The 12,563-nt window shown below is 31.8% G+C and overlaps 1 protein-coding gene across 2 annotated transcripts in view; it reads right to left on the bottom strand.

The window, feature by feature from the left end:
- LOC126884803 (disks large homolog 5) overlaps positions 1 to 12,563 on the bottom strand; it is a 77,780-nt gene that overhangs the window by 46,966 nt on the left and 18,251 nt on the right. For both annotated transcript variants that reach the window (XM_050651043.1, XM_050651044.1), the window contains exons 5-6: positions 4,907 to 5,407; positions 1,051 to 1,367 (exon numbers count right to left, since the gene is read on the bottom strand). In XM_050651043.1, coding sequence (XP_050507000.1) covers positions 1,051 to 1,367; positions 4,907 to 5,407 — 818 coding nt within the window. The remainder of the gene's footprint in view (positions 1 to 1,050; positions 1,368 to 4,906; positions 5,408 to 12,563) is intronic.

The raw sequence follows: 12,563 nt of genomic DNA, 5'->3' as shown, positions 1-12,563 counted from the left end.
GCCGTTATCAAGAAAATTACTAAATGGAGACCTGTATCAGGTAGACCACGAGAAAGACCAAAAACCAGATAGTCGAGGAAATTAAGAACATGGGAGTTAGAGAATGGGCAACCACAAGCAAAAACAGGAACGAATGGAGAAAAATTGTAGAAGTTGCCAAATCACACAACCAGTTGTAAAACTAAAATGTTAATGCGGATTGATTCACCGCGACAAATGAATCGGAAGAGCCCAAAGAGGGCGGCAATCACTCCGCTATTCTGCGTTCCGCAGTCACTTTGCAGTGTGGGCAGCATATCCCAATATAAAACTTATGGAACCTTGCAGCTCAGTGTTGCCGATTTTAAGCAGACGAACTTAAAGTCCGTCTAAATAGAATATTCCAGAAGTCCAAAACATCTTGATTTGAAAATCTGTGGGTTTTATTATTTTTAAATGATTCATAGATAGGTACTATGAAAGATACTTATACGATATTAAAGATATATCATTTGAATATTAATTATAATTGGCATGTGATTAATATTATATTTAATACTCTGCGGTGCAAAAAAATCGATCCACTAAAAATTTGGTCATATTTGAAGTTTCGAATTTCCTAAACCTGTTGTTCGATTTAAGTGATTTTTTTACCACGTTATAGCCTTATTTATTGACAATATCGCTGTAATAATATTGTTGCTAGACAGTCAAACTGCCATTGTATACAGGGTGTACGAATCAAACTGTGTCTTTTTATCAAAGTTCGCATCACTCTGAGGACTATTCTAGCATTTATAAAATACTGAAATTAAAACCTAACTATAGCCTCAGGTTTTCTTAACATTTTGTTATTCGATTTCTTAACAAATTGAAAATTTTATAATATAATCCGTGGTCGGGGCAGTAGCCACTTACTGTCACTTGCTGTTGCGTGGAGTAAATTTCCGACTTACTTCGTATGCTTTAAATGATGACGCATGGATAAAGAACCATGGACTCAAGTGTAAGTATTGAGAAAAGCAACAAAAGGAAAAGCTAGAGAATAAGTGTTATATTAGTAGAAATTACCTGAAAATTCTCTTCCACTGGCAAACTCCAAACCTTCCTCATCAGCTGCCGTAAGTTCTAGTTCCACGACTTCGGTGTGTGGTCTTGAATAATCTTGCAAATAATCGTAGCCGTTTAATCTCTCCCTCTCGAGATGCATCTCCACCGTTTCCCTTAGAGCTTTCGCCTCCTTTACCAGTTCGTTCCGCTGTTTTTTAACGGCGTCAGATTCACGTAGAGATTCAGCAAGTTCAGAGACAGCTCTATCTCTTTCCTTGCGCATATTATCACAGAGCGTTCGAATACTTTCACGTTCGAGGAAGATTTTGTCCCTCTCGCTGAAAACATTGAATAAAATATAGAGAAAATGGAAAATGTTACGAGGTTTGTCTTTTTAGTTCTGCATATAGCCGCTTAGAGGGCGCCACCAATAAAACCATCCGACACAACTGTAACCTCAATCTTTTGTTGTCATAAATCCAGAGTTTCATTGCGATACAACAAGTCGTGTAGATATAGTGAAATTAGAAAGTCGGTGGATCTTAACCGAGAACATTTTCGAGCAACAATTTTTACAACTTTTGAAGAAGATTATCCTAAACTAACAACAATGTCTCAATAAAATGGTTTCGGTGTTTGGGAATGAAGCATCACATAGTCCACCATTTCCCGCTGGTATTGCGAATTTCAACGTGGTCGCTCCAGTTTCAGCGACGAATCCAGACCAGGGGTAGTATTTTCGAATTCAATCGAATTTGTTCGCATACTAGTTAACTCGAATGAAAAATTTCGTATACGAATTGAATATGTATTTTTGAACTTCCTTCGAAATGTTATACGTATACAAGAAGAATTTGCACCGGCAACACTGCAAATTCGAACAAAATTGGGCTTATCCTTCGTCTGAAGAGTCACAGCGTTGCCATACTTTCTTGTTTATTTCTTGTATAATTTCAATCAATGGTATAATCACACTATTGTGTGATAAAATATATATAAAATAGATATATAAAATAGATAAAATATTAGCTGGAATCGAATCTTAAGCTTGCATAATATTAGTAATATCGGTTTGCAAAGTCCACCATTCTGTTTATTATTGTTTTTGTATCCACTGATATTTTACTAGTTTTTTGGTGTTTCAAACGATTTTTTAAATGCACCTTTATGAAATGTGATAGTATGAAAAAATTTGAGAATTTACACTGATATTTTACTATTTAACTTCCAAAACTTTACTTTTTTGGTGTTTCAAAACTATTTTTAAAATAACTTTATATAATTGGATAGTATGAAAAATTGAGGATATGGCAACGGTGTCATATGTCAAGCTTAGATCCAATGCTACATCCAGTCCTACATAAAGTTAGGTTAGGTTATATATTCAATGCATTATCGTACAGTATGTCTTTTCTTTCTATTAAAAAAATATTTTAAACCAGGCCATTGAAGAGAAAGTTCAATGTAAAAATATTCAAACAACAAAACAATTCGTATACGAACATCCAAATTCGAATGGTTCATACCCATTCGAGTAATCGTATACGAAAAAATTTGTATACGAAGTATTCGAAAATATAAGAAACTGGATTTTGAGCGAAATATGCTCGAATGAATTCGAAAATAGGATGATCCTATTTCGCATACGAAATTAGAAAAATTTCGCTTGAAATCCGTTGTCTTGTTTTTTGGAATACTTCGTGTACGAATTTTTTCGTATACGACGACTCGAATGGTATGAACCATTCGAATCGTGATGGTCGTATACGAATTATTGTTATTTATTGTCATACGAATTATTGTCATTTCAATGTCATTTCAGTTGTCATGATAGTTTTAGCCGATAATAGTGTTAATTGTGTTGTTGTATACAATATTTTTACATTGAAATTTATTTTCAATGGCTGGTTTAAATAATTCTTTAATAGAAAGAAAGAACATGTTGTACGATTATGTCTTGAAAATATAACCTAATCTAACTTTATGTATGCATTTTAGCATTGGATCTAGTACTATCACATTACATAAAGGTGCATTTAAAAAATAGCTTTGAAGTAAAGTTTTGTAAAGTAAATAGTAAAATATCAGTGTAAATACTGGATCTTTTCCAGAGCATCTACATAGGATTGGAATCTATGAAACTCCCTTCTGTCCGTGTAACTATGAGTCCATCGGGGATCTGAACCATGTATTCTTGGATTGTCTTAATCATAGGGATCAGACTCAAAACTTATATTTAGGTTTAATTAACCTTAACATTAGCCTTCCAGTTAGCATCAGCAATCTTTTATCTTATTCTGACAAATCTATATTTAATATCTTAATCAAGTTTATAAATGATTCTAAGATAAAAATTTAAACATATCTATAACAAAATTCTGTGGCAAAAAGACGCTTTGTCTAATGCCATCTCTTTCTCTCCACACACACACAAATACTGGATACAAAAATAATATTAAACAAAATAGCACACTTTCTGCGGACTTTGCAAGTCGATATTACTAATATACCTATGCAATCTTAAGATTCGATTACACTTAAAATAATTGCTAAATAACTTTTCCCAAAAATGGAATTTTTTTATAATTTGTTCAGACTATAAGTCGTTATCTTTATATATTAAACGTCCTTATACAATCTTATTCTTGTACATTATACCCCAGTATAATATATAACAAATATAACATTATTTGTTTTTAATACTGCGATTATACCATTGATTGAAATTATACAAGAAATAGACAAAAAAAGTATGGCAACATTGTGACTCTTTAGATGACAAATAAGTTCAATGTTATTCGAATTTGCAGTGTTGCCGATTCAAATTCTTCTCGTATACGTACAACATTTCGAAGGACGTTCAAAAATACACATTCACGTTCGTATACGAAATTTTTCATTCGAGTTAACTCGTAAGAGAAAATATTCAATTGAATTCGAAAATACGACCCCTGGTCCAGCCAAAACATCAGTCAGACAGCAAAACAGTGATGCGGTTCGTCAGCTAATTAAGTATGACCGCCGTATAATATACCGGAAGATAGAGGCATCCTTGGGCATTTCAAAGACCTCGATCCAAAAGATCCTACATGAAGAACGGGGTATTACGAAGTTGGTTTGTCGTTGGATTCCACCATTTGCTCACAGAAGAGTAAAAAATTGGTGTCGAAAAACATTGGAATGGTTCAACAAAGGAAGCTCAAAAATATTTTATAGTATTGTTAGTGGTGATGAATCTTGGATTTATACCTACCAACCGGAAAGTAAACGCCAATCCACTGTGTGGGTGTTTCACGATGAGGAAAAACCAACAAAAGTGATCCGTTCTCGAAGTGTGTCAAAGAAAAAAGCAACTTTTATGTCAAAATCTGGTCATGTGCCAACAATTGTTTTAGAAGATCGAAGAACGGTTACTTCCGATTGGTATATAACCGTTTGTCTACTAGAACTTACCGCGAAACTCCGACAAAGCAACATATAACGGCGAATCATCATACATCATGAAAATGCAAGTACTCAAACTGTCCAAAAAACAATAAAGTTTTTGGAGCTTCAAACCATAAAATTGTTAAACCATCCAGCATATAACCCCGACCTAAGTCCCAACGACTTCTTCACGTTTCCAAAGATCAAGAATTCAATGCGTGAGTTCCAGTCGCAAGAAGAAGCCATCAATAACTTTAAAATAGCGACTTTGCAGGTGTCAACTGAAGACCGGTATAACTGTTTTACCAATTGGTTTGAACGCATGAAAAAGTGCATCGATCTTGATGGGACATGTTTTGGAAATCAATAAAATACTTTAAGTCTATATATTTTTTGTCTTTATGACTATATGCAAAACTAAAAAGAGAACCCTGGTAAAAATATAACATACCTAAATGCCCAATCACGACGACCTTTGGACACCTCTGCCTCCTGGACAGCCTCGGAAAGTTCGGTTTGAGCCTTGTCCAAACTCTTCCTGAGATTTTCTAACTCCTGGTTGGCCTGATCTAAGTTGTCCAACCGTCTTTGATTGATCGAATGTACGTTCTCGCGCAAGTGTTCCTTGCAGCCTTGGCCATCACCGATGGCGCCCAAGCTGTCTATCAAGCGCCCACGAGATATCTTCGTCTGGTCTCCCAGCATCAACATTCCATTTTCTGACGTGACGCTGAACTCACCGAATTTCTCACGGAGATCGTTGCAATCTTTGATGGCTTTATCCCGTTCGTGTAGAGCACTGGCTATTTCGCGTCGGAGAGATTCTAGTTGATATGTGAGATTCCTTTTTTCCTCCTGCAATTCCTTGTTGGCTACGTCTAGGAGTTTTATCTTTTTGACGGACTGTGTCAAGTCGTCGCTGAGTTTCTCCATTTCCTTGTGCACCGTGTCCCTAAAACAAAATATTAAATATATTTTTGTGCCATTTTTCTAAGATTACTTGCATTGCAATGATAGTCTTGTTACACAAAAAAGGTGATATTACAAAAGTAAGAAAATTATAGATAGCCCGATCAGGGAATACAAAATTTTACGAAAACCTCCAAAAAAATAAAGGAAGGATGAAAATTTGGGAATAGGTAGTTGAAATTATCTATTATTATATAAGAAAAAGTTTACAATTCTACATTACCTCCATTTTACAAAAATTGGAAAATTGGAGTGAAAAAATATACCTACGTTCAAACTAGGCCCGAAATTGGATAAAATTACTAATTCTAAGCAACTTTTGTTCTATAGAGTTTTTTCACCAAGTCAATACTTTTCGAGTCATTTGCGAGTGAATATGTTCATTTTTTCAACAAAAAAAAAAACATGTTTAGGACGGTTTTTCGCAGATAACTCAGAAAGTAAGTATTCTGGCGAGAAAAATATTCTTAGTAAAAATATAGCTTATAAAAAATTGAAAAAAATGGTGTACGCGTGAGGTCTGCAGACCCATTAGAAGCAGAGTTGTAGCTAATGAAAAGTAGGTTCCTCTTCGTCAAATTCCAAATCGAATATTTCAATGTGAAATAACCAAAAAACAGAGCACTTTTCGGGGAAAATTAATTACAACTTTTTTAAAGTGTTAAAAAAAGGTATATTTTTGTTTAAAAAAAAAACTTCTTACATTAAAAATAAGTTAGGTACGCTCAAAATATTATTGGTCCCTTTTATTTATTGGTACAAAAATCGCGAAAATCACCCCCTAATTAGCTCCCCAAATAAAATTAAACGTTACCGCTTCACAAGTTAGTTTACTTATGTATTGTTTATATTATCTTTAAGTTTCATTGGTTCAAAGTGCTCATTTTTGAAAAAAAAAATGGGTTTAAAATAAAACATTTATCTTAATTTTGAAAAAAAATGGAATCATTGTTCATAGAATTAACTTAAAAATTATTAGTAATACCAAAAATCTTAAAGAGTGTTAAAATGTACGTTTTGCTTTTCTGAATATTTTTGCTTATTTTTTTTCTTGTTAGACAAAAATTGGTTATGCTATAGCTGTTCAAAATTTGCCTAAACTCATGATTAGTTACTCGTTCAAGCAAATTTGACTACAACTTTTTCACTTTGAACCGATGAAACTTACAGATCATATAAATACAGTGAAACTTGGATAATTCGAATCTCAGGGGACCGTTAAAAAAATTCGAATTATCCAAAAATTCGAATTAAAAAATAATCTACAAAACAAGGATTACCTACAAAAACATCTGCAAATGATAAATATCAATATTTGGTCAGCAAATAAACAGTAGTTGGTCATTTTTATCGCTTGGAGATGTTTTTGTTCCTATTCTTGCCCGAGTTTTGTCAACCTAAAAAATGGGCTAATAAAATTCGGCCAAAAATACCATTTGCAAGCTATAAAAAAGACCGACTTTATTTTTTTCCAAAGCGATCCTAAAAAATTTTTAGCTGCTTTTTAGAATTTAGCTTCTTAGTAATGACAAAAGATTATAAGATATTCAGAAAAGATAGCAGAAAAGTTCGAATTATCCAAAATATAATTCGAATTATTCACGACCTTTTACCATTACTTATATAGGAAATGCTAGGGACCAGAATAAAAATTCGAATTAAGGCTATGGGTACATAATTCGCAAATATTTTACGTGTATCCCTACTTTTTTTGTCTTTACACGGCAAATTACGTGTAGTAAAATTCACACTGGTATGGATATGTAAACATTACTAGAATGTCATTCCACTTGAAAATGTCATCATTAATTTAAAGAGATGGGTTTTGAACGTTCTTGGATAACTGTTATTTTTATAATTGCAAATTATTAATTCAGTTAATAAATGTGATAATTTTTTCACTAACTATGTATTCAGTGATTGTAATAATTTATTTGTACAACAAAGACTAATACTCAATCGAGAAAAGAGGAAAAGTGTTAAAGTGATTTTTTAATAATATATTGTTATGGAACGCTTACAATTTTGAACATCTTTAACAAGAAAATACTTGGATCACAGAATATATTATCCTGATGTATTCTCTGCTTGGATCTTCCACAAATAATACACAATAAATAACTTTTTATTAAGTTCACGTCTTAAATCAATTATTTATCAAATACACTATATATCAATAATATTTAATCAATAACTCAACATATTCCCGATGCAATGTCAAATATTTAAAATTGTCACTGATTGTCAGTGTCTGACTGACAATATATGCTGACAATATTATATTCGGCTGAGTGCGTTGTAAGACAAAGATAGATTTGGAAAATATTACCACGGCATTGTGTTCATTTTTTTCGAATCCTGAAAAAACCAATAAATATTTTTGAAAAATTTAAACGCAGAATGAAAGACTAAATTATTACCGAGGGCCGAAAGTCCCTTAGAATAAATAAAAAGTTTATTTTGAATGATATATTTGAAATTAAAAATCACACTAAATTTTCTCTTAGTTTTTCACCCCTGTAACTTATTAAAATAAACATTATAGAAGTTCTCAGGGACTTTCGGCCCTCGCTAATAACGTAATCTTTCATTCTGCGTTTAAATTTTTCAAAAGTACTTATTAGTTTTCTCAGGATTTGAAAAAAATGAATCCCCATTTGATTAGCATTGCAGCCGAAAATACGTACCGATCCTCTTAAAGAAGATTTCGAATTATGGAAGTTCGAATTAAACAGGTTCCACTGTAATACATAAGCAAAGTAACTTGTGAAGTGGTAATGATAAAATTTATTTGTGATGTTAATTAGAGGGTGATTTTCGCGATTTTTTACCAAAAAATAAAAGGGACCAACAATATTTTGAGCATAACGCATAACTCACTTACTTTTAATGTTACAAGTTTTTTAAAAAACAAAAATAAACCTTTTCTTAAACACTTTAAAAAAGTTGAAATGAATTTTCCCCGAAAAGTGCTCCGTTTTTGGGTTATTTCACATTGAAATATTCGATTTGGAATTTGATGAAGAAGAACCTGCTTTTCATTAGCTACAACTCTGCTTCTACTGGGTCTCCAGACCTCAAGCATACACTATTTTGTTCAGTTTTTTATAAGCTATATTTTTGATTTTTGCTAAGAATATTTTTTTTTTTCGCTCAAATACTTACTTTTTGAGTTATCTCCGAAAAACCGTCCAAAAACATGTTTTTTTTCTGTTAAAAATGAACATATTCACTTGCAAATAATTCGAAAACTATTGACTTAGGGAAAAAACTATATAGAACAAAAGTTGCTTAGAATTAGTCATTTTATCCAATTCCGGACTTATTTTGAATGTATATTTTTCACCTTCGAGAGGGGGGTATTCCCTTCCATTTTTGTAAAATCGAGGGGATGTAGAATTGTAAACTTTTTTCATATATAATAATAGACAATTTCAACTACCTATTCCCAAATTTTCATCCTGCCTTTATTTTTTTTGGGGATCAGATTGTTCCTTGATCGGGCTAAGACCCATCAGCCTCTTCACATATTTTTACAAACTCTACAGAGCAGGGTATGGCACAAATAACCATGCACAAAAATGCATCGCGTACAACATACCATTGGTTCTTGCATTTGTAGATTACGAGGAACCTTTTGATTACGTTGCATTTGAAACAGTATTGGAAGTACTAAAGCAAAACCGAATAGATTACAGGTATACGTTACTAATCAAAAACATCTATGGGAACGCTACATCAAGTACCTATACTACACGAAAATACAGAAAAATTCAGCTTATATCGAGGAGTGAGATAAGGAGACGATATTTCACCAAAATCATTCACGGTAGGTCTATGGTCAATATTTAAGTATACTCAATCGCAAGATATGACGTCAATATAGATGGAGAAAGATTAAATCATCTGAGGTTTGCAGATGACGCTGTATTGAGTGCAGACAACTTACAAGATACTGTTTCTATGATACATTCGCTTAAAACTCTGTCTTAGAGAGCAGGATTAATAACAGCAGGATAAACTTTGAGAAAACTAAACTTATGACAAATCTAGCAATGAGCGGAAATAAAACTATTGACAATAAGACCATACAACAAACAGACATTGATAAATATCTGGGAAACGAGATCAAAATAAGCAGAGACAATCAAACACATGACATAAAATACCGAACAGTGTTTGCTCGTACAAACTTATGGAGCAGAGTGTCTAATTTGCCGTGGCTCAGTGGAGGATGTTCTTCAGATTATTAAAACACCAATAGCACTTTAGAGAATTTATTTGTAAAGACATACACTAGGGTATTTACCCCGGGAGAACGTTGAGTACTGATTTGGCTTGTACGCGATTTAGTTGAAGACTCTATTTGATGCTACATATTGATTCTAGTGAATGAAGTTAAAGGCACCTCTGGCCTGGTTGAAATGATTCTTGAGAATTAATTTAAAATGTATTATCTCTTGTTGGCAATATGAATTGGGTCATAGTCATAGCCCACACGACAAAAAGAACAAAGGTTTTACCTGTGTCAGCTAAATTAATGTCCATTGCCAAAATATTGTTTATAAATTGCAACAATTAAACACACTGACATTTATACTGGCCGATAACATCGAATATTTACAGATGATGCTAAATAGAGTAAATACAACTGGCAACCGATTTGGACTGAAGATCAATAGAAAGAAAACTAAATTTATGGTGATCAGTAAAAAGAACATTCAAGCGTTTCGGTCAGCAGTTTCGAAAATACGTATAGCCCTGATGATCGCCAACCTTCGGAATGAAGATGGCACTTGAAGAGAAAAAAACTTAAATTCAGTATTTAAAACGTAAGTATATTTAAGGTAAAAATATACACCACAGCTTTGACCAACTAATATTATTTCCTATTAATGTTTTTAATGTCAATGTTTTAAATTAATCAATTTAACATTTATGTCAAATTTCCACTAAAAGCTTACAGATTTGTCACTACTGGCGCTCGCAAATTTTTAATTATCCCCCCTACCTACGAGCTCATAGCGTATATCTGTTGTAAAAAAATCAACCTAGATATTTGTTATTGGGCCCAAAGTTGGGTGTTGTGGTCCCGAACAAGCCCCTTAAAATTTCGGATCGATCAATCAATTAGTTTAAAAGTTATTCAATTTGTTTATCCAGAGACCTTTTTTGCAATAACATTAGTCAGAAAATAATGAAGATGTGGTAAATCTAAGCATACAAACATAGTTTACATTTTAAACTATCAATACGTATCAAAAAAGGTTAAAACAATTATTTTTATACCCTAAAATACTTTTGCAAAATTACTGTTATTTTTAAAGTATTAACAATTAGAATAACTTTTAAGCTATTACTCATAGACGAAATATTTTTTCATATTCAAAAAGCTGATAGTTATAAATAGCCGATAAATATGCAATGTTTTAATATTATTAATAAATAACAGTGTATTTGTTTAGACAGTAAAAAAATACATGTTTCCCAAAAAATTTCGAAGTTTTAATTATATTGTAATCAATCGTTTACTGTATAATAAATCTTTAAGGGGATGGGTACGTAGTTTCTGCTCCAATGCTATTCAAATGAGATTAATTTTCTTCGAATCCTGAGAAAACTAATAAGTATTTTTGAAAAATTTAAAAGCAGAATGAAAGATTACGTTATTAGCGAGGGCCGAAAGTCCCTGAGAACTTCTATAATGTTTATTTTAATAAGTTACAGGGGTGAAAAACTAAGATAAAATTTAGTGTTACATATTTTTAATTTCAAATATCTAATTCAAAATAAACTTTTTATTAATTCTAAGGGACTTCGTTGCGTTTAAATTTTTCAAAAATATTTATTGGTTTTTTTAGGATTCGAAAAAAAAATGAACACAATGTCCGTGGTAATATTTTCCAAACCTATCTTTGTCATACAACGCACTCAGTCGAATACAATATTGTCAGCATATTGTCAGTCAGACAGTGACAATTTTAAATATTTGACATGGCATCGGGATTATTTTGAGTTGTTGATTAAATAATATTGATACTGTATTTTTGATAAATAATTGATTTAAGACGTGAACTTAATAAAATGTTATTTATTGTTTATTATTTATGGAAGATCCAAGCAGAGAATACACCAGGATATATTCAGTGATCCAAGTATTTTGTTGTTAAAGATGTTCAAAATTGTAAGCGATTCATAGTAACAAATATTATTAAAAAATCACTTTATCACTTTTCCTCTTTTTTTCTCGATTGATTATTAGTTTTTGTTGTACAGTAGATAAATTATTACAATCACTGAATACATAGTTAGTGAAAAAATTATCATATTAATTAACTGAATTAATAATTAAGGCAATTCATTATAGAAGTAACAGTTATCCAAGAACATTTAAAAGCCATCTTTAAAGTTAATGATGACATTGTCAAGTAAAGTTTACATAATATCCATACCAGTGAGAATTTTACTACACATAATTTGCCGTGTAAAGACAGAAAAAGTAGGGATAGCCGTAAAATATTTGCAAATTACGTACCTTAAGTCTTTATCTTTAAAATGAAACAATTACTTTTTTAATTATTATAAACAAATTAGTTGGGAAATAAAAAAATAATTCCTACTGTTTATCTAATCGTCCCAGAATAACTTTTTATTTTTTTTTTCAAATATGTGTAAAAATGATCAGCTTTTCAAATATGAAAAAAGATTTTATTTCCGAGCAATAGTTTAAAAGTTATAAAAGTTACCGTAATTTTGCAGAAGGGTTTTGCGTTGTAAAATAATTTTTCACTATTTTTGATACAATATTGATAGCTTAACTCCATTTGGTATGCGCAGAGTTACCGTATTTCCCTTAGTTTCTGACTAATGTTATTGCAAAAAAGTCTTTGGGATAAATAAAGTGAATAACTTTCAAAATTATTGATGGATCAATCTGAAATTTTGATAGTTTGTTAAGGACCACAATACACAACTTTGGACCGAATAACAAATATCTATTTTGATTTTTACAATAGTTATAAACAATTAACCATTTTGCCTTATTTTGCAGTATACGAAGTAACAAATTAATTTTACAACTTTGAGCTTTCGCCATTTTAATGCTTTTTATGTTACGTATAAGTTCTCTTTATATAGGC

Source organism: Diabrotica virgifera, chromosome 5 (genome assembly GCF_917563875.1).
Source record: "Diabrotica virgifera virgifera chromosome 5, PGI_DIABVI_V3a".
Lineage (NCBI taxonomy): Eukaryota > Metazoa > Arthropoda > Insecta > Coleoptera > Chrysomelidae > Diabrotica > Diabrotica virgifera.
The sequence above is the reverse complement of the archived record's forward strand: the minus strand, read 5'-3'. Positions and strand labels throughout refer to the sequence as shown.